The sequence below is a fragment of the Ixodes scapularis genome, unplaced genomic scaffold (genome assembly GCF_016920785.2).
Source record: "Ixodes scapularis isolate PalLabHiFi unplaced genomic scaffold, ASM1692078v2 PGA_scaffold10__122_contigs__length_95168666, whole genome shotgun sequence".
NCBI classification, from domain to species: domain Eukaryota; kingdom Metazoa; phylum Arthropoda; class Arachnida; order Ixodida; family Ixodidae; genus Ixodes; species Ixodes scapularis.
Genome location: NW_024609836.1, coordinates 43,388,266 through 43,414,565, shown reverse-complemented (window position 1 = coordinate 43,414,565; position 26,300 = coordinate 43,388,266). Strand labels below are relative to the sequence as shown.

At 45.7% G+C, this 26,300-nt stretch overlaps 2 protein-coding genes across 2 annotated transcripts; one reads left to right on the top strand and one right to left on the bottom strand.

Moving 5' to 3' along the window:
* Window positions 1-1,157: 1,157 nt before the first annotated feature.
* LOC120839976 lies at window positions 1,158-2,125 on the bottom strand. The gene has a single exon (XM_040210397.3). The coding sequence runs from the start codon at window positions 2,123-2,125 to the stop codon at window positions 1,322-1,324; it is 804 nt and encodes a 267-aa protein (XP_040066331.1). The 3' UTR covers window positions 1,158-1,321.
* Window positions 2,126-3,712: 1,587 nt separating this feature from the next.
* LOC121834773 (neprilysin-1-like) lies at window positions 3,713-25,582 on the top strand. Its single transcript, XM_042288545.1, has 10 exons — window positions 3,713-3,790; window positions 4,959-5,068; window positions 8,977-9,211; window positions 10,175-10,355; window positions 15,924-15,975; window positions 16,216-16,283; window positions 19,141-19,238; window positions 23,568-23,774; window positions 24,877-24,953; window positions 25,444-25,582. The coding sequence occupies exons 1-10, from the start codon at window positions 3,713-3,715 to the stop codon at window positions 25,580-25,582; spliced, it is 1,245 nt and encodes a 414-aa protein (XP_042144479.1).
* The last annotated feature ends 718 nt before the right edge of the window (window positions 25,583-26,300 follow it).

The following is a 26,300-nucleotide window of genomic DNA, read 5'->3' as shown; positions in this document are numbered from 1 at the left end:
CACACACGGTTGGATGTGCTGGATCTAGTTTTGGGGTATTCGTCTCGATGTAGAGTTCACGTTTTTGTTTTATGTTGTGCCATCTATGAGTATCAGCGCCAACCAGACGGTGTTTGCCTTTTTTTCCTCCCTGTGCGCAGAAAAAAAAGAAAAAGGCTTTGTTTTTGTTAAAAAATTTCCTACAATCTACACTAATACGTTTTTGAGGATGATGAATGCACGACCTAAAGGCACCTTTGTAAAAAGTTTAGTTTGCACTCAGTTGGGTAGATACTTCTTTTACGCCTCAGTAGCTCTCGGAAACACTGTGCAGAAAAGTGCAGGAGGACGCTTCAGGCTCCGCTTTTAAGAGTAGAACGCGATAGCGAAACATATAAATGTACAAACTCCCGCTCGTTCCCGATCGTGCCTTGCCTGGCTTAGTCACTGGCGTGTCTGGCTCGCAGCCGAAGGGTCGTGGGTTCGTATCCCTCCTAAAATTGTTCCAATATTTCTTCGAGGGAAGTGAATTACTTTATGACGCGAAATTATTTGAGACATGCGGCGAACTTTAATTCGCATTACATGCCATGTTTAATCAATTGAACGCGTGACGTCACGTTTCACGTGAGCGTTATGGGTTGTTTGGAATTCCCGCGCGAGGTCGTGTGGCTGTGAGGTCATGATCCTGATTTTCTCGTCACAACGTCAGCGGCATAGGTTATTCTGCGACACAAGCTCCTTAACGCTACCACGTTAATAATCAAAGCATGTAACCAGCTTCGTCGATTTCCACGTAACGACTTCTCACTCGGATGACGCACACTCAGCAGTCGATAAAGAACAAAACAATGGGCCCGAGCTTGACGCCGAGCGTTCTTCGGCGTATTGGTCGGACACGAGGCTTAACGAAGCGCTGACGCAGCCCTTATGTCCAATCTTCGTCTGCGTTCAATCTCGCTGTGATGACGTCGAAATGCAAGTGTCCCGGCTTTGAATATCATAAGTGGTGTTCCAGTCAGTGGATCCTGCTATGGTAGCGCCATGGCCTTCTCTGCCTCGCAACGCTGTTTAGAAAATTTTATTTACAACAGTGGTGTCATGCCCATAACAAAACCAAAACCCGAGAACGCGCTATGTACAGTATATAGTCTTTCAAGCTAGCCAACCCCGTGCCTAAGGCGCGGGCACGCACCCACCGCTCGGCAAAGCGCCCGTCCGCGCGATCACTCGCGCAAAGAGGCCCCCCAACCGGTACTGTGCTCGCACGTCCCGACCCTGCGACGCCTCAAAGAGAGGGCCGCATCGTCGTCCCGTTCCCCCTTTCTCCGCCTAACGCGGTCTAGATATGATCAACATATTGAAAACGGAGTTCAATGCGAGAGTTGTGCACGTGTAGGTATCGGCAGGACCAGCGCCGCAGGAACTCCTGCTCTCCGAGGAGGAACAGTTGCGCCTCGAGGTGGGACACGAGCTCCCGCCGTAGCCTGAACAGAAGCGGCCAGAGCGCGCGCAGCCTCCGTCCCCGTCCCACGGCGCAGCACCGGTTTCGCCACAGGACGTACTCGCTCGCGGCGAGCAGAAGGCACGCGAAGAGCCCCGAAGGACATCGTCCGCGCAGGAGGTAAAGTGCCACGCCCAGCCCCCGAAAGCTAGAGCGAACGACCCGCCAGAACGGGCGCGTCACCACACACTCCGACACAACATGCACGTTCGTCTCTCGGTCGTCGCAGTTCGGGCACTGATCGGTGCGACACACGCCCCACCGAAGTAGCCGGTCTCGTGTGGGAAGCACTCCCCAGCCTCGCTGCCACTCGAAGTCTCGAAGGTGTCCTGGAAGGTTGAGGGATGTGAGGCGGACCCATGGGAACGAATCCGAGAGTCCAATCTGCACGGGAGTGAGCTGTGGTTCCAACAGGGCCTGGGCGAGGCGTGACGCTGGTGTTGTCGTGATGTCCAGTTGAGGCGCCTGCTCCACGAGGCGGCGATACAGCTGAAGCGCCTTCCAGTAAGCCGGCGGCGGTGTCTCAGCACAGGCACCCGACGGGCCGGTGAGGTCGACACCCAGGTCTCGGCGGGAGTGCCCCACGAAGTAGAGAGCGAGAGATCTGGCCGGGTTCTCAGCCTCGTGTAGGATCATGAGCATTGGCTAATTCGTCTCCGTTGCTATGGCCAATCGCCATTTCGGTCCCTTCGAAGCTTCGAGAGGGTCGTTCTAATCCAGACGCAGCAAGATCACCATGCACCATCATCGTACTGAAGGCGTTCCTCGCCAATATACGCGTCTTTGGCACATTGTGTGCCATGAACTGATCAGTCATGCCCATCTCCACGGATCTCTTACAATTACATTGTTATTCTTGCATATTTTGAAACCTAAAAGTTATTTTTCAGTGTCTCTAATCACCAACACCCCATGTGGTGGTGGTACGAAGATGTACGCTTGTTTCGCCGGTGTGTGGATAGCAAAATATCGGTATACAAGGAACGTCTTTATAAAGCTACCCGACACCAATGAATTAGATCGGATCACCATAGGCTGTGTTCCAAATCTTACCCAAATGAATCCAAGTTACTCAGGCGGGTCGTGTCACTTGACAACACTGAGCGAAAAGTGCTGGACGCGGGTAGGTTTTGGAACGCCTAGGTACAAAACTTTTACCCTGAAGTAAGATCGAGTAAATTTTGGATCACGGCCATAGAATCAGGAGGTCAAGGAAAAATTGATAATTTCATGAGCCAAAGTGGCGGCCATACGGGGAGCTTAGGGCTACTTTCCCACAATCCAGTTACTTTAGGGGGTGTTGGATGGGTAGACGATACCGTTTTTAAAGGGATCATTCAGCGAGATCAGGTAAAAATCTTTCTAATTTTAAACGAGCCTCTTGGCACTAGCGTGACCCAAACATACCGCCCACAAAGCCACTGACTAAGAAGCTTTGTCGCTGCGTTATTTCAAAGATAAAAGCCAACCTTTTTTTTTTCTCTCGGTCACCTCTTCTTAAAACCCGATGACGTAGTCATGAAATAGCAGTGTTAGCGTAGTCGCGAGGATTACCCCATGACACGGTGTAATATATGTATACATATATACGTACACGGGTAATAAATATCTATTAGTAGGTGCCCCACGCGTCGCAACTTCCAGATAAAGTCCTCTGCTTGCATTGGTTGCAAGCGGCGCCACCAGACGACTCTTCGATAAAAGGTTTGGGGTAGAGAGCCTCAAGTAAGAGTGTGGTCAACTCACGCCATGGAAAGCGTTTGCAATTTAACGGCGGCCCTACGGCCGGTTCAGACACTTGCGTTTGAGTGCGTTTGACTGCGTTACGTCGAGTTCCGAAAGCGAGTCACCGGCACATCTGTGCTTCGTGCGAAGCGTGGAATCCAATTCAAGGAATCATCTTGGCACGCAATATCAGCAGCAGGGATGTCCTGGTGTCTTGCAGCCGCAACGCAGTCAAGCGCAGTCAAACGCAACAGTATGAACCAGGCTTTAGAGATGACGGGTTATACTCTCTTTCGCGTTTAAAAAATACTTATTTTTTTGGAACAAAACTGGTGTCTAAAAGTGTTGTTTTATTCTTCGCGTGAAATATTCAAGCATCTCCAGGGTTGTTTATAACCGGAGTTACGTTGAAAAAACACCCCTAGCTATTCAAGACATTCAGAAGGATCTTATAGACATCTGGAGATTGGGCGTGACTCGTGGCGAACTTCTTCTTAGGCGTCCATGGCACACCTCCACCTGTCCGAACAGATGGCAGAGTACGAAGTGCGGAAGTACGAGGACCTTCAGTTTCTCCACCCGGTACGTTTTTGTTTTTATTTATTTATCTACAGAACGCTAGAAAACAACGCTCCTTGTGCTGTTTGTGCATTTGTTTTTTGCGAAAATTTCGTGTTTTGTTAATCTTAACATTTTCTCCCCTGATTCAGTGTACGTGATTAGATTAGCCGATGATTGAGTTGTTTCACTTCCCTCGTCTTAATTGGCGTGTAGATTTATAGGCCAACGCTTTAAGCCCATATGTTACTTTGTTTAGCGATAAAGATTCACGTAATAGAGTCTCGTACCGGCCGACCGGTGGATCGGTGGACGAGCGTGCTAACGCGCATCAGCTCAGAGCACGTGGAGCGAAAACTCGCGCTGCAGAACCCATGGATCCTGGGTTCAATCCCCACCCCTGGCCGTTTCGATCTGGATGAGCATCGTACCGGCGTGTGGTCGTGCATCACCGCTGAGTGGTGCACGTTAAAGACCCCAGGCTAGCGGCTGTACTGAACTGGCTAAATTTCTCATCTATAGCGGAGGCACCCGACGCCCATGGAACTAACTTCCGGCTGTACAAACATACTACGTACAACACCAATATTATTATGTAAAGATTCTCAACCTTTCGAGTGAATTTATAAATTCTTTTCGATAATTGTCAGTGATCGACAGAAGATGCGAAAGCGGTAAAACAAAGAGGATTGTCAACCCGTGGAACCCCGACCTTGGCAATATTATTTTTGGCTGGTGTTTCTTATGGAACAAGCAGTGGCAGGGAAAGAAATATTTCCTGTTTCGGAGGTATATACCAAAGGCGCTCCAAGCGCACTTATAGCTCCCCCGTGATGTAATGGTGTCATATGACCATCGAAAAAATTCGTGACGTCACAGTCTTAAGTGACGTCACAGTCTTAAGTGACGTTATGATGTCATATGATCGTCTAGGCCACATCCCAGTCGCAGACACGAAAGCGCTAAAAACTGGCCCTATAATCGATGTCCATTTGATGGAACAAATGACAAGACATGGCGGCAATCCACAGCCAAAGGCTTGAGCCATCAGACGCTCTTTCACTGCTTTAGAGCACGAATTGAAAGAAGCGTCATGGGAGAAAAAAAGGCTTGATGTTTCTATCCGTCCGTGTTAAGGAACTCTACCTCAACCAATTAAAATCGACCATTTCCTCTTTCGTGACCACCGCAGTTGCTGATTGGACTATACGGGTCGACCCAGGCCGTTGGCTTCGGCACTAGAGTCTTGGTGAAGAATCCCAAGTTCCTAAGAAAACTAGAAGAACTGCTAGAACATAACAGGTAAAAATAACTTTTTTTTTAAAAATTGTTCTAGATTTTTTATTGTTTATCACGCTTGCCCGCGGTAGGTGATGTACAAACGTCAGTACTACGGCCTTGTATCTTGGTGGCGCTGGGAACCACAGTGTTATAAAGTCCTTAGATAAGAGCTTCCTACAAGTAGCGACATTCTTTGAAGCGCCGACTGCGTGACGGTGCAGGTTTCAGGAAGCGAATGGCGGCGTACAGCAGAGGTTTGAACTGAATGCCGCTATTTTGTTCCAACGGAATATGCTTTGTCATTTGTATTGGTTGTCGCTACTTGTAAAAGAAGTATGAAGGGACTTTATAGTGTTAGGAAAGGCTGGAGTGCCTGAATTTCCACGTTATCTGTCGTAGGCCTAGGTGGGCGGGCATATAGACACGAATGCTGTGTCAGAATACACCTTGGACAAGTGTTCGATCGGTAAGGCCACGAATTTCAGCCGACGACTGAGGCAGCATTATTCTCTAATGTGTGTCCGGAATGGTCAGCAGTAGATGTAAAAAAAGTATACCACTACGGTCTTGCCTCTAGGTCAACACTCTAAAAAAGAAAAAGGTGTATTATTACACCCTTTGTACTATATAGTACACCCCAAAACTTCAGTTCGACGTACAGTGCACTGTCGTCGTTCTGACGGTACTAACTTTCACAAGAGGCTTGTTTGCTTGTGGTACAACTTATTAAATATTTAATGTGCGAGTTACTAACTACAAAAAATAAAAATCGAGCTTTTCTTGGCCCTACTGCAGAACCTCAGTGTTTTCTTTCTGTATACGTACTTTAGCTATCTAATAACTTATATTGCACCGTTATCAGGCCCCTCGTAAACTTTGGGGCCGTCTGCTCGAGTATAGTGTGCACTGCACGTCGAAATGGAGTTTTGGGGTGTATTATATGGGACAAAAGGGTGTAAGGTGATACCCTTCTTTTAGAGTGAAGGCGTAATAAAGACCCCTTTCGATATTCGCGTGCCGATTATTAGCAGGCCGGACACTGCACAATGGCAGAACAACTGACATCGTGGAATATGCAAGTCATTTCATGAGATAGCAAATGTCGTAGCGCGGCCAATGCTAGGAGCTGATGAGCCAATCAATCAGCGTCGAAAGTGCAACGTCACTGTGCTCATCATCTTTTTTTTTTGTGGGTGTGCTTTTCTTCTACTCCAACCAAACGCATAAACTGTGCCGTGACCAGTCTTGGGTAGTAACGCGTTACTAGTAACGCGTTACTGTAACTTTGTTACTTTTTTGGTAACTTGTAACTGTAACGAGGTACTTTTTAAAAATGTAACTTGTAACTGTAGTTCTATTACTTTTTTCTGAGGTAACGATGAAAGTAACGACGTTACTTTTATCGTTACTTTCCAGTGTTTTATGAATAATATATAACTGAACGAGTGCAATTTAGCCATTCCTTGCACTTTCCTGATCGTCTATTCCGACAGTTCGAGTGTCAAGTTGGCCTTGTACAAAGTTGTGAATACGTTCTTTCTCGCGAGTCACGACCCGAATATAGTCACGTGTAGATTTTATGAAGAAAAATCTAGTTATCTTTACGCACGCGCTTGTACTTTGTGACTGAACACTTACATCTTAGTGTCTTGAAGCACCACCTATGTTGTGGTTTTTCTTTGTTCTGTGCAAACGCTTTTTAGTCGGGTGAATCAACCGTGAAACAACAATACACGTGAAGGACACTGCGCATGTCTCGTATTTTGTTTAGCGCCACTACTCCGCACTGCGCATGTTTCGTATCTTGATTTGCGCCACTAGTCTGGCGTGGAAACTTTAAAACACTAACTTCGAGAAGCAACTGTTGCTAAATTACAATATAAAGTAAAACGCGTACTTTTTAATTTTATGCAATAAAATGTGAGGGGCGTTTTGTAGATTTTTCTAATTTTTTTTTGTTATAGAAAAGTAACTGAAAAGTAACGTCGTTACTTTTTAAAAGTAACAGTAACTGTAATGAGTTATTCTTTTGTTGCGGTAACTGTAACGGTAACTTCGCTACTTTTTCTGAAAGTAACTGTAACTGTAACGAATTACTTTTTAAAAGTAACTTACCCATGACTGCACTGAACGAGTACAATTTAGCCATTCTTTGCGCTTTCCAAATTGTCTGTTCCGACATTTCGAGTGTCAAGCTAATTTTTACACAAACTTGTGAATACGTTCTTTCTCGCCAGTCACGACCCGAATATAGACACGTGCAGATTTGGTGAAAAAAAAAAAGTAGTTATCTTTAGCACGCGCTTGTGCTTTGCGACTGAACACTTACATTTTGGTATCTTGAAGAACTATCTCTTTTGCGGTTTTTTTTCTTTTTTTCGACGCAAACGCTTTTTAATCGGGTAAATCAAACGTGAAACAACAATGCACGCGGAGGGCACTGCAAATGTTTCGTATTTTGATTAGCGCCACCACTCCGCACTGCTCATGTTTCGTATTTTGATTTTCGCCACTACTCCGGTGTAGTGTCAACAGTCGAGGCAAAATTTACTGCTGTTTGCGCGGGCTTTGTTTCTGGCTTGCATGGTACGAACTGAAATATGTCCAGGGACTCTACGAACCCAGCGCAATCGTCAACGAGCCAGCAATGTACTAGTGCTACCAAGAATATGAATGTTGACTAGAACAAAAAAGAACTACCATGGCCGGCGTACAGAGAGTATTTTGCTGTGGTGGAGGTGGTTACTAACAACTTGACCGCAGAAAACGGCACTCTGTTGCCTCAACGCCTACCCGGCAATCAAAAACCTGTTCCGGCGAAACAACACAGCAATCCCAACCAGCGCGTTAGACGAGCGCCTGTTCAGCAAGGGCAGGGACGTGTTCGTTATCAAACAAGGGAAACCCTAAGACACTAATTTCGAGAAGCAACTGCTGCAAACTTACAATATAAAGTAAAAAGCACACTTTTTAATTTTGTGCAAATAAACTTGGTGAAAAGCGTTTTCTAGTTTTTCCTAATTTTTTTGTGTTATAGAAAAGTAACTGAAAAGTAACGTCGTTACTTTTTAAAAGTAACTGTAACTGTAACGAGTTACTTTTTTGTTGCGGTAACTGTAACGGTAACTTCGCTACTTTTTTCTGAAAGTAACTGTAACTGTAACGAATTACTTTTTAAAAGTAACTTACCCAAGACTGGCCGTGACGTCGTGGTTTTAGTCTCATTCTGTGCAGGGATTCTACAGGCGCCAAAAGAGGGCAGTATTTTGAAAGAGGTCTATACTCTTTAAGCGAGGACGAACAGCGTAACGAACGCTGCGACGCGATCGACCAGACAAAGTCTTACTGGCACGCGCCCGAGTATCCTTTGCCACAAGCATCTTCGTCAACCAACCATCGAAAAAAAAAAAAAAAAAAAACACAACAAAGTATTTTGTTGTTACGGCATTTGGAGGCAAGTGCTTTCAGCTCGGCGCAGTTGTTCTAACCTCGATCCATGCTGACTCGAACACCACACCAGACATATTTCCGCTTCAACGCGTTCATAAAACTGTTCTTAGCCCCGTTGAGGCACGAAACTAAGGTCACTGACGAAACAGTGGCTAAGCAACGCAGGCAGCGCGAATGCTAAGTTCTACATAATGCCGAAGACCCCCAAAACGACTTACAAGGCATGTCTTCTGTAAAAGAGCATCAGAAATCGGGCCCACGACAGGCTACCATGCTTATGAAGCGTGATCTGGTAGTGCCGCCTGTATTCCGAGTCAAGGAGAGGACTTTACCTGGCAGCTGCGACGCGCGTGGTATCCTCGTATATATCTTACACCGTGTTCTAAGTGCTGTTGGCTCTTTCAGCTGTGGCTGGAAGAGTAAACGATGTTGCATGCTTCCTAGGCCACATGTCCACGAACTACAACATTGTCCGACAGGATTCAGCTGCACCAGTACATGGTGGTGCTCTCCCTGCTTCACCTGTCACCCTTCCTGCGGGTGGTCGAGCCGGTCGGCCTGTTTCTCAGCTCTCTTAACGGCCTGCCGATCTCGCCTGATTTGCCCAACCGGGAGACCCTTTGCCTGCACTTGGCTGAACGAACGCTTCCCAACTTGCTTCAGATGGCCTACGAGAGGATCTTCAATAGCAGCCTCCTTTTCGACGAACTCATGGTGCGTGCGCGTATTAAACTATCTCAAATGACTCTGTAAAAAAAAAAAGAAAAAAAAAAGAAAGTGAAGTCATCAATTGTTAATGCTTGCCATGTTCTGCAATTAAACTGTGGCTATGGTCGAAACGCGGGATACTCTGGTGCACACAATATGCAGCATTCCCAACTTTCTTGGACATCAATGCTTCGGCGCATGCTCTAAAATGAGAATCTCAACTGAACAACAAGAAACTTTGCAATCACCGGAATGCTTTTGATGAAAATAATAAAATATCAATAAGCAGTAATTAAAATTTTGGATTCTTATAGTTTTTATTCCACGGCTCTACAAATTGGTTTGCGTTGAATCTTACGGGCCACGTTTACAAAATGGTTAAGTACCGCTTTTATTGATGGAAGATTGTAATGTTCCCGGGGATTGTAATTGCCTGGGTATCATAGAAGGTAAGTCAATTAGAATTTTGCTATTTCCTTGAAAACCTTTTATTCCACGCAATGTCTCAGAAAGTTGGCCATGACTGCAAGTCCGTTTGCTCTTTGCGTGCCTCGTACGCTATTTTGCCCTCTAGATGCGCGCACGTGCTTCTGGCACGTGCGCGCTCCAAATGCGCCGCATTGCAGTCTTCGTCGTTTTTCAGTGTGTGTGTTATCACACCGGCTACACTAATCATGAAGAGTGAATGCTATGTGACTTTGCACTCTTAGACTGCGCGTCTTTGTTTTAGTGCCTTTAGAACCCCTGTCAGAATGGCACGTTAAAGGCCTTCAGAACGAACTTCTTTAAAGATCAGGAAATCAGCTCACGATGTCGCGCGTATCGCCAAGCGCTGGCTCGCCGACCCTCTGAAGGCCTTTACCGTGCCCGTCTGACCGGGGGTTCAGCCTAATTGCGCTTTGGTTTATTGTTTCCCGGGGGTTTAAAAGTGTGAATGAAAAATGTTTGCATGCCGCATGCTTTGCCCAGGGAGACGTCATGGTGGAGGAGGTGAGGAACGCTCTTTTGGAGCACATCCAGTCACTGAACTTGATGGATGCCTGGACCAAGGTAGTCGCCAAGATCAAGACGAAGAACGCCAAGGTGTACTCATTCTACCCCGTCGCCCTCGCACAACCGGCCACCCTGGCCGACTACGTTGCTAAGGTGGGTATGGAACTTTCTTCGCGGTCGGCATCAAGCTGCGTTACGCAGAATGAAGCAGGCCTGTTTCTCCGGGTACTTAACAATAAAATTGAAGCGAAGAAGGAATTTCGTGTGGATTCGTCGTATATTTCAACTCATGTTCTTGTTTACTTGCTGAGTTTCTGTTGATGGAAAGCCAGAGAAAAATGGCCCACCCCTAGAGACCGCGATACTTTAAGGATGCCTGAATAGTGGTCCCAATAGAATATTGATCTGTCTTGAATAGCCCAAAATAGTATTGCAATGATCTGTAATATATTGCAACCCTCATCCTTAGTACCTGGCTGAGATTCTGCTGTTAGGAGAGCACCAAAAGATCGCCCACCCCTAGAAATAGCAATACTTTGGAAATGTGCGAATAGTTGTTCTAATAGAGTACCCTGCGTCTGTCGTAGCCATAATAAATTTTATTTTTTGAAGTTAGGGGTGAAATTGAAATTCAGGTCGAACTAGTAATCACACACCCCTACGATACCTCTATCCTAAAGTGAACCTCCTGAGAACCACAGAAGTGAAAAAACGGAGTTTTGTCAAGATAATAACTTTAGAGGGTCAGACGAAGCCAAATTCCGTGAAAAAGTTGTTTCTTACACCAAAAGATCGCCCACCCCTAGAAATAGCAATACTTTGCAAATATGCGAATAGTTGTTCTAATAGAGTACCCTGCGTCTGTCGTAGCCATAATAAATTTTATTTTTTGAAGTTAGGGGTGAAATTGAAATTCAGGTCGAACTAGTAATCACACACCCGTACGATACTTCTATCCTAAAGTGAACCTCCTGAGAACCAGAGAAGTGAAAAAACGCAGTTTTGTCAAGATAATAATTTTAGAGGGTCAGACGAAGCCAAATTCCGTGAAAAAGTTGTTTCTTAACGAACCCTTTGGCAGCTATTGTGAGGCTTGCCCGACGTGTATTTCTGAGATCTTTTAATCAGCTTCTGCTGCTTCTCCGTGCGTATGTTTGTAGATAGCCGGGGTTGAGCATCTGGTGAGATTTTATCGGCAATAAGAGTTTTGAAACCTAACGCGATTGCTTGACGATATTGGAGATGAGCGTATACGAACAAGATCTCGTGTTCTGATTAATGTGACTTACGTGGTGGACCTGAGAACTGGCCGTCAAATGCATGAGCTGGGTTGAAGAACTTTCTTTGACTTTTAGGGGGAGATTTTCTCAAGTATAAAGGATGCGTGAAATTAAAGTTATTTGACATAGACTAATGTTTTCACGTATAACTAAAAATCTAGAATATCTGCTGAAGAAGTGAGAGTGGAAATAAAACGAGAGTAAGCAAAGCACGTAAGCGGTATTGTAATAAGATTAGGAAGTTTTCGTACATCGTTTTGGCCTTTCCGCAACGCTATCCGCTACCCGCTACGAGACCCGCTAACAGAGGCATAGCGGAGGCTCAAAAAAGTGCTTCCGTAGACCGTTCTCTGCGGGCTACGGTACTGCGATTATGCCAGCGACACTAGCGGCCGTAAAAAGCACTATATAAAACATCAAACGCATACTACTACTGCAACCACATATTTGTTTTATCAGAGTGCCTCTTTTCGAACACAACACATGGTTGATTTACGATTATAAATGTTAATCTTTTTTCAGGATAAATTCTTCGTAGCGAGCACATCCTGCCAGCTTGCGGTAATCGCGCTTTGCTTAAAGCCAGAATCGGTTCGGCCAAGTCATTCCTCTCTTTGTCATCTCGCGCTCTTTTATGTTCGTGGACGCGTTTTCCGCCAATTCCCGAAGATTCAGCGACTCAGCGTTCTTGAGGTCCAACTTTTATTGTCCATTTTAAGTTGGAGGAAAATAGAGGATGTGTATTTGATATTTTTGGAACCGCCAAAGCAGTGTTATGTTATTTGACTGATGTGCGCCACTGGTACGGTGTAGTTTTGGAATTTATATTCTATAAACAAAGAAACACTATTGTTTTTTTTTATTTTTTTTTTTAAGGCGCTACCGACTTTTAATCAGCAAAGAATTTTGTCTGCTGATAAATTAAACAAAGTCTTTAGACTTTGTTTATTTGGCTCTGGAGAGCCGCGGCACCGCGGAAAGGCACCAGCTCGTACCATGGAGGCCCGCGGTGCCGCGTCTAGTGAACATGATAATGTCATGAGTATATGCATACATAATGACAACGACATGAATTGTTGGTATTAGAGAGGATGGTGGTCCGATTCGCAGAAGTTCAGATATCGTGGAGGCGGGTTGTGCGGGTGAGAAGCGAGCTGGGGAATCTGGCACGCCGTTCGATCGGTGCATGAAGGAGCCTCCGGAACATTATGGCGCTGTTGCTCACTGGGGTCCACTGGGCTCGAAGCATCGGGCTCCAAGGAGGTAGCCCAGTCAAAGTAGAAGCTGCCGCCTCCGAGGCGCCAGGGCTCAGATTGAGGCACCGCCGTCGCTCGGTGTGTCATCCTCTCAACGTCGTCGTCGTTGTGTTCTTTATTTATTACCGTGTATATGTATAAATAAAATAAGATAGATAAAAGGCACACAATCGAACGGCCAGCGTATCTCGAGATCCGCTATTTCGTAAGGCGCCTCCGCAACCACGTCCGCAACTCCGCAAGGTCTGCGCTAGATTGGCGCATGCGCAGTAGTTGCGGAGGCGTAGCAGATAACGTAGGGGAGACGCCAGAACGATCTACGAAAACTCTCTATTAAAACACGCAGCGGATAAACAGAATAAATCTAATTCTGACAATACTTTTAATTAGAAACACCTTGAACTTGACCTTCTTTCAAAAAAATATTTTCCGAGGACACTGGTTAAAAAACTTCGAATAGGAAGCTTGACCAAGTCCCGAGTACCTGCACATACAGACCACGCCGCTTTAGATCCGTCTACAAAGGAGTTTACTGAATGTATTCGGCGCTTTTTGTGATCCTCCGCCCGGTTCGACACGTGCAGCTGACGCGATCCGTGCCGTGGAACTCGGACGTGGTGGATTACTACATTCGGCTGCGGGGCTTCCTGGCCCAGATGATGGAGCGGGACGACTCGCTCCAGCTCTTCTTACCAAGGTGCTTCCTTCCCTCTCATGCATAGACCCTTTGTTTCAGAATCGAAGAGGTCGTGTAGGCGTCGTATTTAAATCAGGCAATTGACGCCAAAAAAAAACACAAACTGTAGTAACACTAATAAATAAATTGAATTTATATCATTACACAGACGTGTCTCGATCGGCTTCTGTCTGTCATTCGCCTCGTTCCGCTCGTGTCGTCTCAATCTTCTTCTTTCTCGACGGTTTTCTCGTGAGCGTCAAATAGACCCTTTCCAAAATTCAGTGCCATCTGGTGGTTTGTGTTTTTTAGGTTTTGCCATATCAATGGCGGAAATGAACTTGTATGGGCACCGTCACTTTCGCAAGTCAACGGCACGCGAGGAATTGTGCAGTGTGAGTTCTTTCTCGATCACTTTCCGTTCGATGGTGACCAAGAACCTACATTCAGAACAAAGCTCCAACCCACTCAGATGCCTCGAGAGAATTCTAAACACCAAGGTGCTTTCAAGCCGATTGTGCGCCGCCCACAGATTGACTGAATCTGAGTTACTAGAAATAAACGCTTACGTAGCTCTTGTGTTCCATTCCTACGTCGCGTCGTACTGACCCCCCGAATGTACAGGCCTCGTAAGATCCGCTTAGGAGCTTCCTCAACGTCTGCCTTCATCTGTCACTAAAAGGCCGCCATTGATATGGCACAGATTCCGTTCCACTGATGATGATAGTGATCAAAGTGGCCAGACTGAATTTCGGAAAGGGTCTATTCTTTACCATCTGCAACACGCTTCGCAAAGCGCCGTTCATCTTGCCGAAAGTTACGTCGGAAACTGGCTGTATAGAATCGACCGTAGAAGGCTACGGGGGCAACCTGCAAAAGTATGGACTTTGCTGTCTCGGTTTGTGTGTCTCTCTGGGCTCGTTATAGTCACCGTATGTGCGCAGATGTGAATGAGGCCTAAAGGTGACTTTAGCTCGACGCCATCCAGGCGGATACTCGCACCTCATGCGAAAGAAGTGAGGGTTCGGATCCCTTGTTTGAGATCTGTCGGATCTACACCCTGCGGGCTGAAAAAAAAAAGTAATAAAACAACCTGCGCTGCGCAACAAAGCACGGCGAAACGTCACGTTCAAAGACGCGGTGCAGCCCGTCTTGGAATTATAGGTCGAAACATATTTTCGACATCATAATTCGCCGAGGTACCTGCGTAACTTGCAACAATTGGCCCTTCGAAAAGTCTTTAGACACTCCAGATTTCTTAGAGAGTAGGGAAACCGGGCCATTTAAAGTGAAGTTGATACAGCAACCGACAGCTTAAGAAAGGCGGGGCGTGAGATATCGTGTTCACGCTCGTCGCTTCCTGATTGGTTGTTTGGCTTTCTAATTGGTTAATGCCGGAACCTGTTTGGCTGAGGTGAGATAATAAGATGGTTGGGGCTCGCCACGCCCCGTTGTTTCTTAAGCTGTCAGTGACTGCGTTTACACGGATTCGATAGCACTGCATCGAATTGAATAAGAAGCAATCACACGCGCGCAGTCCCTCTACTTCTTTTTCTTCTACCCAATCACAATTGTCATATCTTGATTTGATACGCTACGTTCTCATTCACGCGTCCGCAGTTAGCGATTGTAGCAGCGACCTTCGGGAAATTCCTATAACAATTACGTGTGTTCCGCGTGTGTCCAGGTGGAAGCATTCCGTGTTCGACCCGGAGTGCTTGTACAATCCCCGGCGGGACGTCGTCTGTGAGTGAGCACTGCAAGGGCACGCTCTCCAATCTCCCTCAATGTGTACTGCACTCTATGATGCGGTCGGCGCACCGATCAGTGGTCTTCCTTTAACTCATTCAACGGGCGAAAAGGGTAATCGGTATTATGCTTCATTGAGTGTCCACTCTTAGGGGCAGAAGGAACAGACTGTTTTCTTTCAACGAGTGCCAGTTTGGGCACAATACCGCTTGCCCCTTTTCATTTGCTGAATCAGAGGAGAGAAGGTACCACTTGCTGAATTAGAGAAAAAAATATATAATTTGCTGGATTAGAGAAAGGAAGATTTTATTTGCTCAGTTAGATATGTAATTTACTGAATTAGTGGTAGCATAATTGTGTTGTCTGTAGTTCGGACAGCCGGAAGTTAGTCAGCCTCAATGGACGACTTGTTTCTCAGTTGTAGAGGAAAAGATCAAATTTTTGAATTAGAAAAAGGAAGATGACACATGCTGGAATCAGAAAAAGAGCGATCTCATTTGCTGAATTAAGAAGGGAAGGTCTAATATGGTTGAATTGAAATAGAAAATATTTTATTTGCTGTAAAGAAAGTTGTTTATTGATGAATCAGAGAAAAGAAGACCTTATTTGCTGAATTAGAAAAGATTCGTGTTCTAAGCATTCTCTAAAAAAAGAAATGAGCACGTCGTAAAAAAAAAAAAAAAATCAAAACAAAACAGAAACAGAAACAGGTTCGCCGTCGCCGTTGTTGGTTAGGGTGATTGACCATGCTCTTTGTTTTGCAGACGTGCCCGTAGGATTCTTCAACATTTCGGTGCCTACCAACCCTAGAGAAAGGCGAGTGGCTACCAGTACGGGCCTTGTGCCCTGCGCGACAATAGACAGTTTTAGGGAACCGTTTTTGCACGTCCGACAGTTCGTATTGACTGTTGAACGAACGAACGTTTGCTTTGAACAAGTTAACTGACATTTATCGAAATCGAAGTGGTGAGGGTGGCCTCAGAATGCAATAAAAGGTGCCGTGAAAAACGAAGTGCTCAGGAAAATTGCAGTTTCTAAATAAAATTCGTCTTACAGGATGTTTCACGTCCCTCGTGCAGCTCCGCGCTTAGTAGGCTGCTTCCTGCGGGTACTTCTTGAGAACAGTGAGTATCCATTAATAACAAACGTATAGACTAATCGTCAGCGCGGTCACTGCAGGCACATGATGCGATTAGCGTGTCTGACAGCTACTGATAACCACTCGATATTCAAGCTGGTGATCCGGCATTCCTTATGGCCAACGTTCTGAGACGTTCTGTGGAATAAAAAGGTTTCAATGAAATATCGAAATTTTATTTGATTTGCGTTTCATGATACCCAGACAATCACAGTCCTCGAAAATATTACGATTTTTTGTCAAGAAAAGCGGAAATTTATTTGTCGATGTGCCCTGATTCAATGCAAAAAAAAAAAAAAAAAAAAAGTAGAGTCGAATTAAAAAATATACGCGTCCAGTAGGTTAATTACTGCTTATTGATATTTTATGACTGTATTCTAAATTATTAATTCGAAACACTTTTTTTGCTGTTCAGTTTAAATTTTCATTTCAGTGCATTTGGCAAGGCGTTGATGTCTAAGAAAGCTGGGGAGGCTGCAATCGAGTCCTTTCTAGATTTAGCTATTTTTACCCCGAAGAGAACTAAGACACAACTTTCCTTTATATTTCGAGCGTCGTATTGTCATCAGCTTCGGTGCAGAGCTACGAAGTAATTACTGTACACCCGTAGACACAGTCTAAATGCTTTAAATTAATGTCGGACCAATTGATGGATTAGCGGTATTTATAACTTTCTTACGATCATATAATATCTTGAAAAGTAGTTCAATTACATTGCAGATTTCTAAATTATGTTATCGAACACACAAATGTATGCTGACTTAGTCTCAATATCAGTGCTGCCTGTCCGCCCCCCCCCCCCATTTCCTTTCTTTCCTCCTTCCCCCCACCCACCCCCCCCCCCCACCCCCCTTCCCAACTTTGCCGTGAGAAATGAGAGCCCCAATCCTAAGAGAAACTCTGCCAAGAAGTGTTTCCTCGTTGAAAACTGAACAGTTGCTCAAACGCAGCTACACCTCAGCACCGCAGGATAATTAAAAAAAACTTAATTTTTGTGAGTAATTGCACGTTCCTGAAAACGTAATCGCATTTAAAACAATGCTGATAATGCAATTAATGCAAAGGTGCAAGCGAACTGGACAAGAATGGTGATAATAGTCCCTGGTGAAGGGGAACCAGGGGGACAAACGACAAATAGAATTTAAAAAAAAAAGAAACAGCTAGGTGACTGGTGGGCGGCCTAAAACATCTGCCTGGTCCTGGTATCGAACCAGGGACCTCTCCATTTCCAGTGAGAGCTCTACCAACTAAGCTAACCAGGAGTTAGACGTCAGTAGAGCAAACAGGTTTTATAAGCTGCCACCAGTCATTGCATTAATTGCATTACCATCCTAACATTAAAATGCAGGCCGTTCACCCTTATCAGTGTTAGACTGGTGGCAGCTGATGAAACCCTTTTTTTTCTACCGACGTCTAACTCCTGGTTAGCTCAGTTGGTAGAGCGTTCCACTGGGAGTGGAAAGGTCCCGGGTTCGATACCAGAACTAGGCGGATTTTGTCGGTCGCGCACCAGTCACCTAGCTGTGTTTGGAGATTTCTGTGTGTTCTTTGTCACCCTGGTTCCCTTTCTGAAGGGATTTTATCGTCATTTAAATCAAGGTGGAAAAATCGTGATTTTATAAAATAAAGCGAGTCAGATTTACTAGACCCAAATGATATTTATTTTATTTAAATCACTAAGTTGAAACATTTAGTTTTTTGTAACTATATAGTTAATTTTTTAATCGATACCTGATATAAATGTTTTTGCTTCATGATTCTTTGGTGTAAATACAAATTAAATGCTCGTGGAAACCATAAATCGATAGACGAAGTGTGAATGCAAAATAGTTTCGGTATTATTTTGGGAGAATTTCGAATATAAACCATCATGTAAGTTCGTTGCGATTTAAATCTTAACTTAAAGCATGATTTATTTCGCGATTTAAATTATCTTGATATTTATTTTCGACCATGATTTAAAACACGTCACATCTGCTCAGATGCAATTACTTTTCAAGAGTAAGTTTTTGAAGCTTCGCGCCGGTGCAAGGCTCCCAATACGACGGGATTGAGTTCCTTTCAAATGGTCGCAAACTTTGACGCGGGCTTATATTGGCGTGGGCCTCGAGTGGGTGCAGTTTTGGTGTCACTCTAAAAACGCTCCCGGCGTTCAAAGCATTCCGCCCCCAGTTCTTCGCCGAAGAGCGTCAGATATATGTTTTGGTGTGGGTTCTTGACACCCAAAAACAGGCATTAGACATGTGTGGACCCTGCTCATCGTGTTATCATCTGTCCGGTGACAACCCGTTGTTTTAAATGCGACACCATTTCTTTCGGGTATTTTTTCTCGGAAAAGTTTGATCTGTGGCACGAAACGCTAGCGAATGCTCTTGAGAGCGATAAGTGAGAATACATAGAGAAGGAAGAGCAGCATTCAGAACGTAACCCCCAAGCAGAATCGAACCATGGACCACAAGATTTTGAGCCCGAAGCTCATCTATTCGGTCAATGCGGGCAGACTCGTGAAGCGTTGGCCTATAATGTGCTGTTCTTCTCCCTTTACTGGAGGCATGCGCGGTCCGCTCGATGGAGCACTGACCGAATATGTCGGAGCCTCAAACTACGCCTCACAAGAGGAAGAGGCGGACCGAAGCATGCGGACATGAGTGTAACCACCTTTATTGAATGAAGAAAAATGTGCGGGCAGTTCACGCTTATAGTTACCCTCTCCGAGGTAAATCTTTATTTAATCGGCGGACTATAGCCTTCATAGAAGACAAGCAGGGCTGTCGCATTTTGACGTAGTCTTTATCGAAGCACCGCCAATACACAAATTTGTTTATTTTTGTTTTTGTTTTTAGTCAACTTTTACGAGCCGGAAGGTCCGTGGTGGACCGAGAAGACGAGGGCCCTGGTTGAGGAACGTACGAGCTGCCTCCAGCGGAGCCACGAAGCCCTTGTGAGTAAATGGGGGTGGGTATACTCCCTCGACACTCTTCCTAGTCAACTTCGAAATGGAGAGAGATATCGAGGGTGATGAAAAGAAGCAGAGGTCAGCCTCCGTTGTAAGCGTTACAAAATAATAAATCAATAAAATAATGAAATATGTTACTCGTTATTTGCAGATAGAAGGAAAACGGTACCGTTACCGATAAAGAGTAGCACACGTTACTTTTGCGTTCTGTTTTTATATATGAATTGAAACGTTGGACCATTTTGACGTTACAGCTGTATGCACGAGCGACATTATTCGAGGAAGATTATGTTGATGCAGAAACTTGACATTATTACCTTATATTTTTTTTTTCGGTTCCACCGAATATTAAAAAAAAAAAAGAAACGCGAAGAAAAACGCGAGCCACGCAAGAATTTTTACGAAAAAAGTGACCTTAATTGTTTTTGTGTTTTTAGGTGCCAAGCCTAAAAACACAAAAACAATTAAGGTTACTTTTTTAAATATCGGGAAGAAAACGCAACGGTAAGGTAACTACGTTACCCATTGGTCAAAATAAGTAACGTAAGTATACGTTATACGTTAGTTTTTTTGAAAATGCAACAAGTATGTTACTACCTTACGGAAACGTGTAGCACGCAGGGTTGGGCAGAAATACTCAAAAATGTATTTGGAAATACAAATACTGGGATACATTGAAATAGTAGCTAAAATACTGATACTAAGATACATTTGTAAAAATGTATCGCGATACGTATCGGAAATACATTTTAAAAAAAGGCAAAAAGTATTTGGAAATACAAATACAGGAATACATTTTAGGGAGGGCAGAAATACAAATACAGAAATACTGATACTGAAATACATTTTTCAAATTGTTTGAGACGCCAACTGAGATGAAGCTTGAAGTTTGAAGTGGATGTTTTCGATCCCGAAATTACGTTCCCGTAGGCTTGGCACTTTGCCTTGAAGGTAGTGGTTTCAGACGACAATTGAGTCTTCAATGGGCCCAAAAAAGCGTTCCAACAATTGCTGACCGCGGTCCCTTCCATGACATCCTGTCTGCCTGACGAGGGAATCCTGTCAACATTGATCACATTATGTCACGGCGGAATGAACTAGAATTCTCTATCTGTAAGTGTGGCCTTGAACATGAAACTTTACCACGCTGCTGTATGAAAGGACAATGCGCACTTTCGTTGTAGGCTACCTAGCTGAAGATCGTGCATGCAGTGTCATTTGGAATTTTTGAGAATAGTGGACCACCTGAAGAATCTTGGAATACATATCTTATCTTCTGTTTTACAGTTGAAAAAACGATACGGTAGCATCCCTGTTCTGAAGGTCCTTACTACCGACCCTCCGCCACCGACGCACGGATTGCAGTCCTCAAGTTTTGCCGAGCATTATCCAAACAGAGACTTCGTGGATTACGAGCTGATATTGCCGGCACAGGTGGGAGCTGTCCAAGAAACGGCGGTCTCGAGACTAGTTGCGGGAGTACGTAGTCTGGGATGGCACAGCGATGCCACTTCTGGCCTCCTTCTGGGTTTCGGATCAGCAGAGCAGCGGGCCACGTTCACGTCGGCTGATGACGTACCCTTGAGTCGTGCAATATTACGGGCGCAGCCGTAGATGCATTCGGATATGTGTTGAACTTCACAGCATAAGTCTTCCTACTATTTCAAGTCAGCCACCACCTGGCTCGTGCTGCACCGGAATGTGACTCAGCTTTGCAGGCAGGGTGTACTCTGTACGCTAAGGCGAGAGAGACGGTTAGCAGCGGGCGTTGGATGCCAGGAAACAATGACTCAAGAAGTCCCTACCTAAAGACCTGCGGCAGAAGATGCTCTGACTCCACTCCTGGCACGCCACCTGGTTCGAGTTTCCCACTATGCAACATTTCTCAGAAGAGAGAAGAGGACTAATAGAAAAATAGTTTGCAGAATCAAAAGGAACTAATTGGTCAGCATAGTAACAATACCCCAGCATCTCCTTGACTCTGGTGCCCTTAGAAGTAAAAAAAAAAAAAAATGCTTTCAAACTTGTTTTTTTTTTTTCTTGTTTTTTTTTTTTGGGGGGGGGGGGGGGGGGAGTATTTCTCAAGAATTGTAACGAAATACACTTCATCGTGATTGTATCGCGATACAAGGGAACATTCAAAATGTATTTCGATACAGGAATACAGATACTGGTGAAAAAAATGTATCGCGATACAGAAATACAGATACGAAATGTATTTCTGAAATACTATCGCGATACATTTGTATCGCGATACTGCCCAACCCTGGTAGCACGTTACCTGTGACGCCGCTACTTCCAACGCGTTACCGCCAAAGCTGGGATGGGTTACTTGTCCTATGTGGCCACTCCGTACTGGGGAGTATTTATCTAATGTCGTCGTACGGGATGGGCGCCCATGTACTCATATCAGTACTAGCGACGCAGTCTCTGTTTCCTCAACATAAACCATTCTTCAGCTCTCCTAGCTGTGTTTTAAAGATGGGCTAAAAAGCTTTTCGGTTTTGCTTTTTACGACTCTGCTTTGATCAGCGTGAATGTCCGAATTGTCCGAATGTGCGTTGCAGTGCCCTAGAAAACTCGGGATCAAAGTCTTGTGCGCATTTCCTTCTACGCGGCGAGGAGCTGGAAAGCGTATGAGATGAACCAAGCTAGAGACATTAAAATACGGCGGTGGAAACCTTTTTGAGTGCATCTTTATATGCATGACGTTTAAGCTTATTGATTCAAACCGTGTTTAACGTTTTTTTTTGTCATTTTATTACAAATAAACAAAAAAAAAAGGAAATAGAATGTATATACGTCTACACACGGACATGCTCTTTGGCGCGTTTGTCCACATCAGGTGTGGGCATTGCGCGTGCGCACAAGCCAGATTGGCATGAGAGGAAGCGTCTGCGCACGGGCAGTCCCGACAGCAGCGCCACCGCTGTGGCGTGTGACGTCAGAGGGTTGAGTTGGTGTATACCGCACACGAAGACGTGTTTAAAGTTTGAGCGAGAGGTCTGCGGATAAACCTCCCGTCCGAAAAGAGGGGGAGGGTTCAACTGTAGTGATGCGGAGAGTTGAGCTAGTTCAGGGGTGGCCAGAGTGACATGCTGTTAGAGCCGCAGACAAAACTACACAAGTTCAGGCGGCAGCAGAAAAAAAAAAGGGGGGGGGGGGAGGCCTGCATTTAGCAAGAAACGGTATGGAGGGAATATAGTCCTTTACAAAAGGGGGAAAGATATAATTGCCTACTACAACACCAGGCACCACCAGGCAGCGGAACGTTTCTTCAACCGTTAAGCAAAAAGGAATTCATATTTCGCCAGCCAGCCACTGGCCCCGACGCCTGTTATGTATATACGTTCGAAATTGTTTCTAGGAAACTAAAAGAAACAGGGTCTCTGGACACATTTATGTGTCCAAAAGCGGTCCAGTTGTATGTACGTAGTGTAGTAACGATTGTGAGTTTTGTTTGTAATTTTGGAACTTTTTGTTTTGTTGGACACAGGAGGGGAAGGGGGGAAAGCTTACCAGGGAGCCGCGAGGCGCACTTGAACCCTCTAAGAGTCGCAGTTTGGCCACCCCTGAGCTATTTGGTACATAGACATGCTAAAACAGCGCACAAGCCTAGAGGGAGAGAACGCGTAGCAACAAAGCGCTGACCTCAAATTGATGTATTGTGAAAGAAGGAGAAAATTTTCAGCCTTCCCACTCTGGTGAAGAAGGAAGAGCAGCGGAGCTGTAGCTTCTATTCTCGCCGGTGGCTTTCCAGGCGGGCGATCTGCTCTTCTTTCGCAAGTGAATGTGGGGCGCTCGACGCAGTGGAACTTTAGGCGATAGCGGCTTCGCGGCGGTTGCGGAACCATTCGCGCTGCTGCGCACATCGCCGCTCGTTCCGCTCCCGCTCTTCTTCCTCCGAAGAAAGAATGCCGCCATCTATGACGGCGGCAACCAGTTGTCTGGTTGCCGCCGTCGCTCATAGATGGTGGTAGCTGTCCAGAGTTCGGTGTCATCATTTCTTTGCTGGTGGACACGATCCTGGGGAAACTAGCCTTTAACAGCTCTGTTGTAAAAACGAAGCATTAGAAATGATGCTTCACCTTTTTCATCTTTCACATTCACATTCACACTTCGCATTCACCTTCACCTTCACTTCCCCATCGTCTTTCACAACCCTTCCCGATGCTTCGTCTTTTTCTTTCCTTGACAATACATCGGTCTGGAGAGAGCGCTCCGTCCGCGTTTTCTGCTCCTCCTCTCTGCTTGTACACTGTTTTAACACGTCGTTGGGGAGGATTTATCTCGGAGCCATATTGCATCCCGCAGGCGGACGCGAAGCATCCCCAGAGGAAGGCCTACGACCCCCCGTACTTGGGCGGGCTCAACCACCTGGAGGACACGCTGAGCGTGCGAGTCGCGCTCAAGGTCTACGACGACCTGCTGTACACGAACCGCTACCTCGACCGCGACTACCGGCTGGTGGGCGCCGAACACATCTCCTCCAAGCAGCTTTTCTTCATCTACTTCGCGCGGGTGAGTGAAGCACAGGTATTTTAGCGACGCGCTTGGCCAAACAAGAAGAACGGGTCGCTGTGACAATATACCACCTAGAAGACATGTCCCGCGATTTTTCACCCGCCCCCCTGTCATCACTAGTGAATGCACGCACCGTCTCCTATGTGGCGCCAGCATCGCCACCGCTTGCAGCTTCTCCCAACCCACGCGAGGCTACCAAGGCGGACTCGTGTCGGTCGCTTTGCGGTGACCTCTCGTTGAGACTCGGCGTGTTTGCCGCTTGGGGAGGGTTCTGGTATCCACTAACGATGACATCGTCCGCAGGTTTTGTCTTCTAAGCTGTATTGACTATAATCGACTTTCTAGAATCAGGCAAACCAGGAGATCAAGAGCATTGTCAGGTTATCAGCTTAAGAGGTGTTGGTTTAAAAACGCGATGGCTCCTCACTTCATCAACCAGGAAGGAGGCGACACAAAGAAGGGGGACGAACAACAAAGACAGCGATGAAAGTCATCGTTGCCCGTCTCTTTTTCTGAGCTACACCGGTCATGGTTGATATTGTTTACCATGCACGCTGGTTTTGTACTTTACTCCTTACTTCCACCGTGCTTTTTAAATACGCGTCTGAAGCCTACCGCATTTATCGGCTCTATAGTCTAAAAAATATCTGGCTGTAAAATAACTTTTAGCGGTTCTCTGGCTTGTCAATATTTTGCATCATAAAAATATTCAAGCACCCCCTAAAAGGGTTAATCGTCAAAAATTTCTCTAGGGTTCTTGGAAGTCCTTTTTTTACGCTAAAGAGTTCTTCGTTGTCCAGTTGTTTTTTTTAATGTGTCAGGGGGCGATAGTGCCTGGGACGAAACCGTTTATCACGAGCTGAAAGAGTTCTTGGGGCGTCAAAAAACCTTTCAAAAACGGATTATTATTTTTTTTTTTTAGAGTGTAGGGCAGGTTTTCACAAAGTTTCCCCTCGTGGAAGTTTGAGCTCCTTCTATCTCCTGTTTCTCTGACACGGTTGGTATTACCCCTGACTGCTTTCGATTCTAAATAGTAGATTGTTGACTTTCGTGCGAATTCATTGCACGGCTGCTGGCCACTGGCCCCTTCTGGTTGCAGAGCATGTGCGAGGTTCCAGACACCCTCGACAGGTTCATGAACTCCCACCTTTCATCGAAGAACAATGGAATATACCGGTGAGTCTACTAGGAGTGCTGCGTCATCCACTCACGAAAAAAGTACGTGAGAGAACAGAAAGAAAAAAAAAACTCAAAAGTTGATCTAGTTACATGTAACCGCAGCTAAGGATATACGATTCGATTGAGCCAATCAAGCAGCGACAAAAGCGTATACCTTTACAGCGCTTGTCGTCTTTATGCGTTTGCATTTACTGGCTAAATCACACGCAGTGAATGCGCCGCGATCTTGCGCTTTTGTTTTTGCGCGTGACTGATTTAGCCGGTGTTATGCGAACGCACAAACACGACGAATGCCGTGAAGGTTCACTTTTGGCGCCGGGCGATTGGCCTCATGGGATACTATGTAGCGGTGGCGTCGGTTGGACTTACTGTGACGCGGAGTATATAGTAAGACGGCATTGGCTGATTTTTTGTTGACCGTGGCGTCAATTGGACAGGACGCGGATTTGAAAGTATACCCTGCTACCGACTCTTCCCTTTTTTGCAGGGTGAACGTGGCCCTGATGAACAATCGCGAATTCGCCGACGCTTTCGGGTGCGCAGCCGGCACCCGGATGGCACCTGCTGAACCCTGCTCCGTCTGGAAATGCAACAGCGGATTGTGCGCGGGAAACCGACTGGCGTAAAATCGAGTGTCTTTTAGTTCGTTTCTATGTGTTTTTTTTCTTTTGTCAGGAACCAAAAGAAGTGTTTCACACGGAGACGCCTTATTTTATTACAAATAAAATGTAATTCAAGTTCTCCAACAATGCGTGGAATGAACGGGAGTCGGATACAAAGCATCGCTCTCCTGCAGGTTTCCCCTTCTTTTCTTTTTTTACGAGATCGCGAAAATTGAATTCGGAAGTAGGGATATAGCCTGTTTTTCTGAAAGAGTGCGATCGAGAATTGGGAAAGGGCTGCCACACGCTTTCCTCCTTGCTGGGTTTTGGGGAAAACGGTAGAAAGATTTCCGAATGGCGGTCACGAGACTGCGTTTCATCGGAGACAGTCACTTTCTCGCGGCAGTAACAGATTGCAATGGTCAGCTTCCGCCGGATACCCAGCGAGGACGCAGGAGCCGACGCCTCTTAAAAGGCGACGCAGTACTCAAAATGACGCTGTCCACAAAGAAACGGTCTAGGGACACTGACAAGATGAGAACGGCAGAAAGGAGCTTCAGTTGCCTTGCCTCCGTCGCGAGCTTGCTACCTTCGCCAACGCTTCGGCAACCGTGAACTTCGACCACGCGCGCGTGCAACCAAAGCAGGAGGAAGGCATGAAGCCCGCGCTGGAATCGACGTTCCGAAGAGACGCCCCGGCGTTCTAATTCGTTCAGTGACAATACATCACAATGGCGTAGTG

What these genes read in the sequence shown, in the direction of transcription:
- LOC120839976 (XM_040210397.3), bottom strand. Translation starts at nt 2,125, where the DNA reads ATGCTCATGATCCTACACGAGGCTGAGAACCCGGCCAGATCTCTCGCT.
- LOC121834773 (XM_042288545.1), top strand. Translation starts at nt 3,713, where the DNA reads ATGGCACACCTCCACCTGTCCGAACAGATGGCAGAGTACGAAGTGCGG. An exon ending in GAACTGCTAGAACATAACAG is followed by an intron (nt 5,069 to 8,976) that starts GTAAAAATAACT and finishes ATTGTCCGACAG; the next exon opens with GATTCAGCTGCACCAGTACA. An exon ending in AGCGGAGCCACGAAGCCCTT is followed by an intron (nt 19,239 to 23,567) that starts GTGAGTAAATGG and finishes TGCATCCCGCAG; the next exon opens with GCGGACGCGAAGCATCCCCA.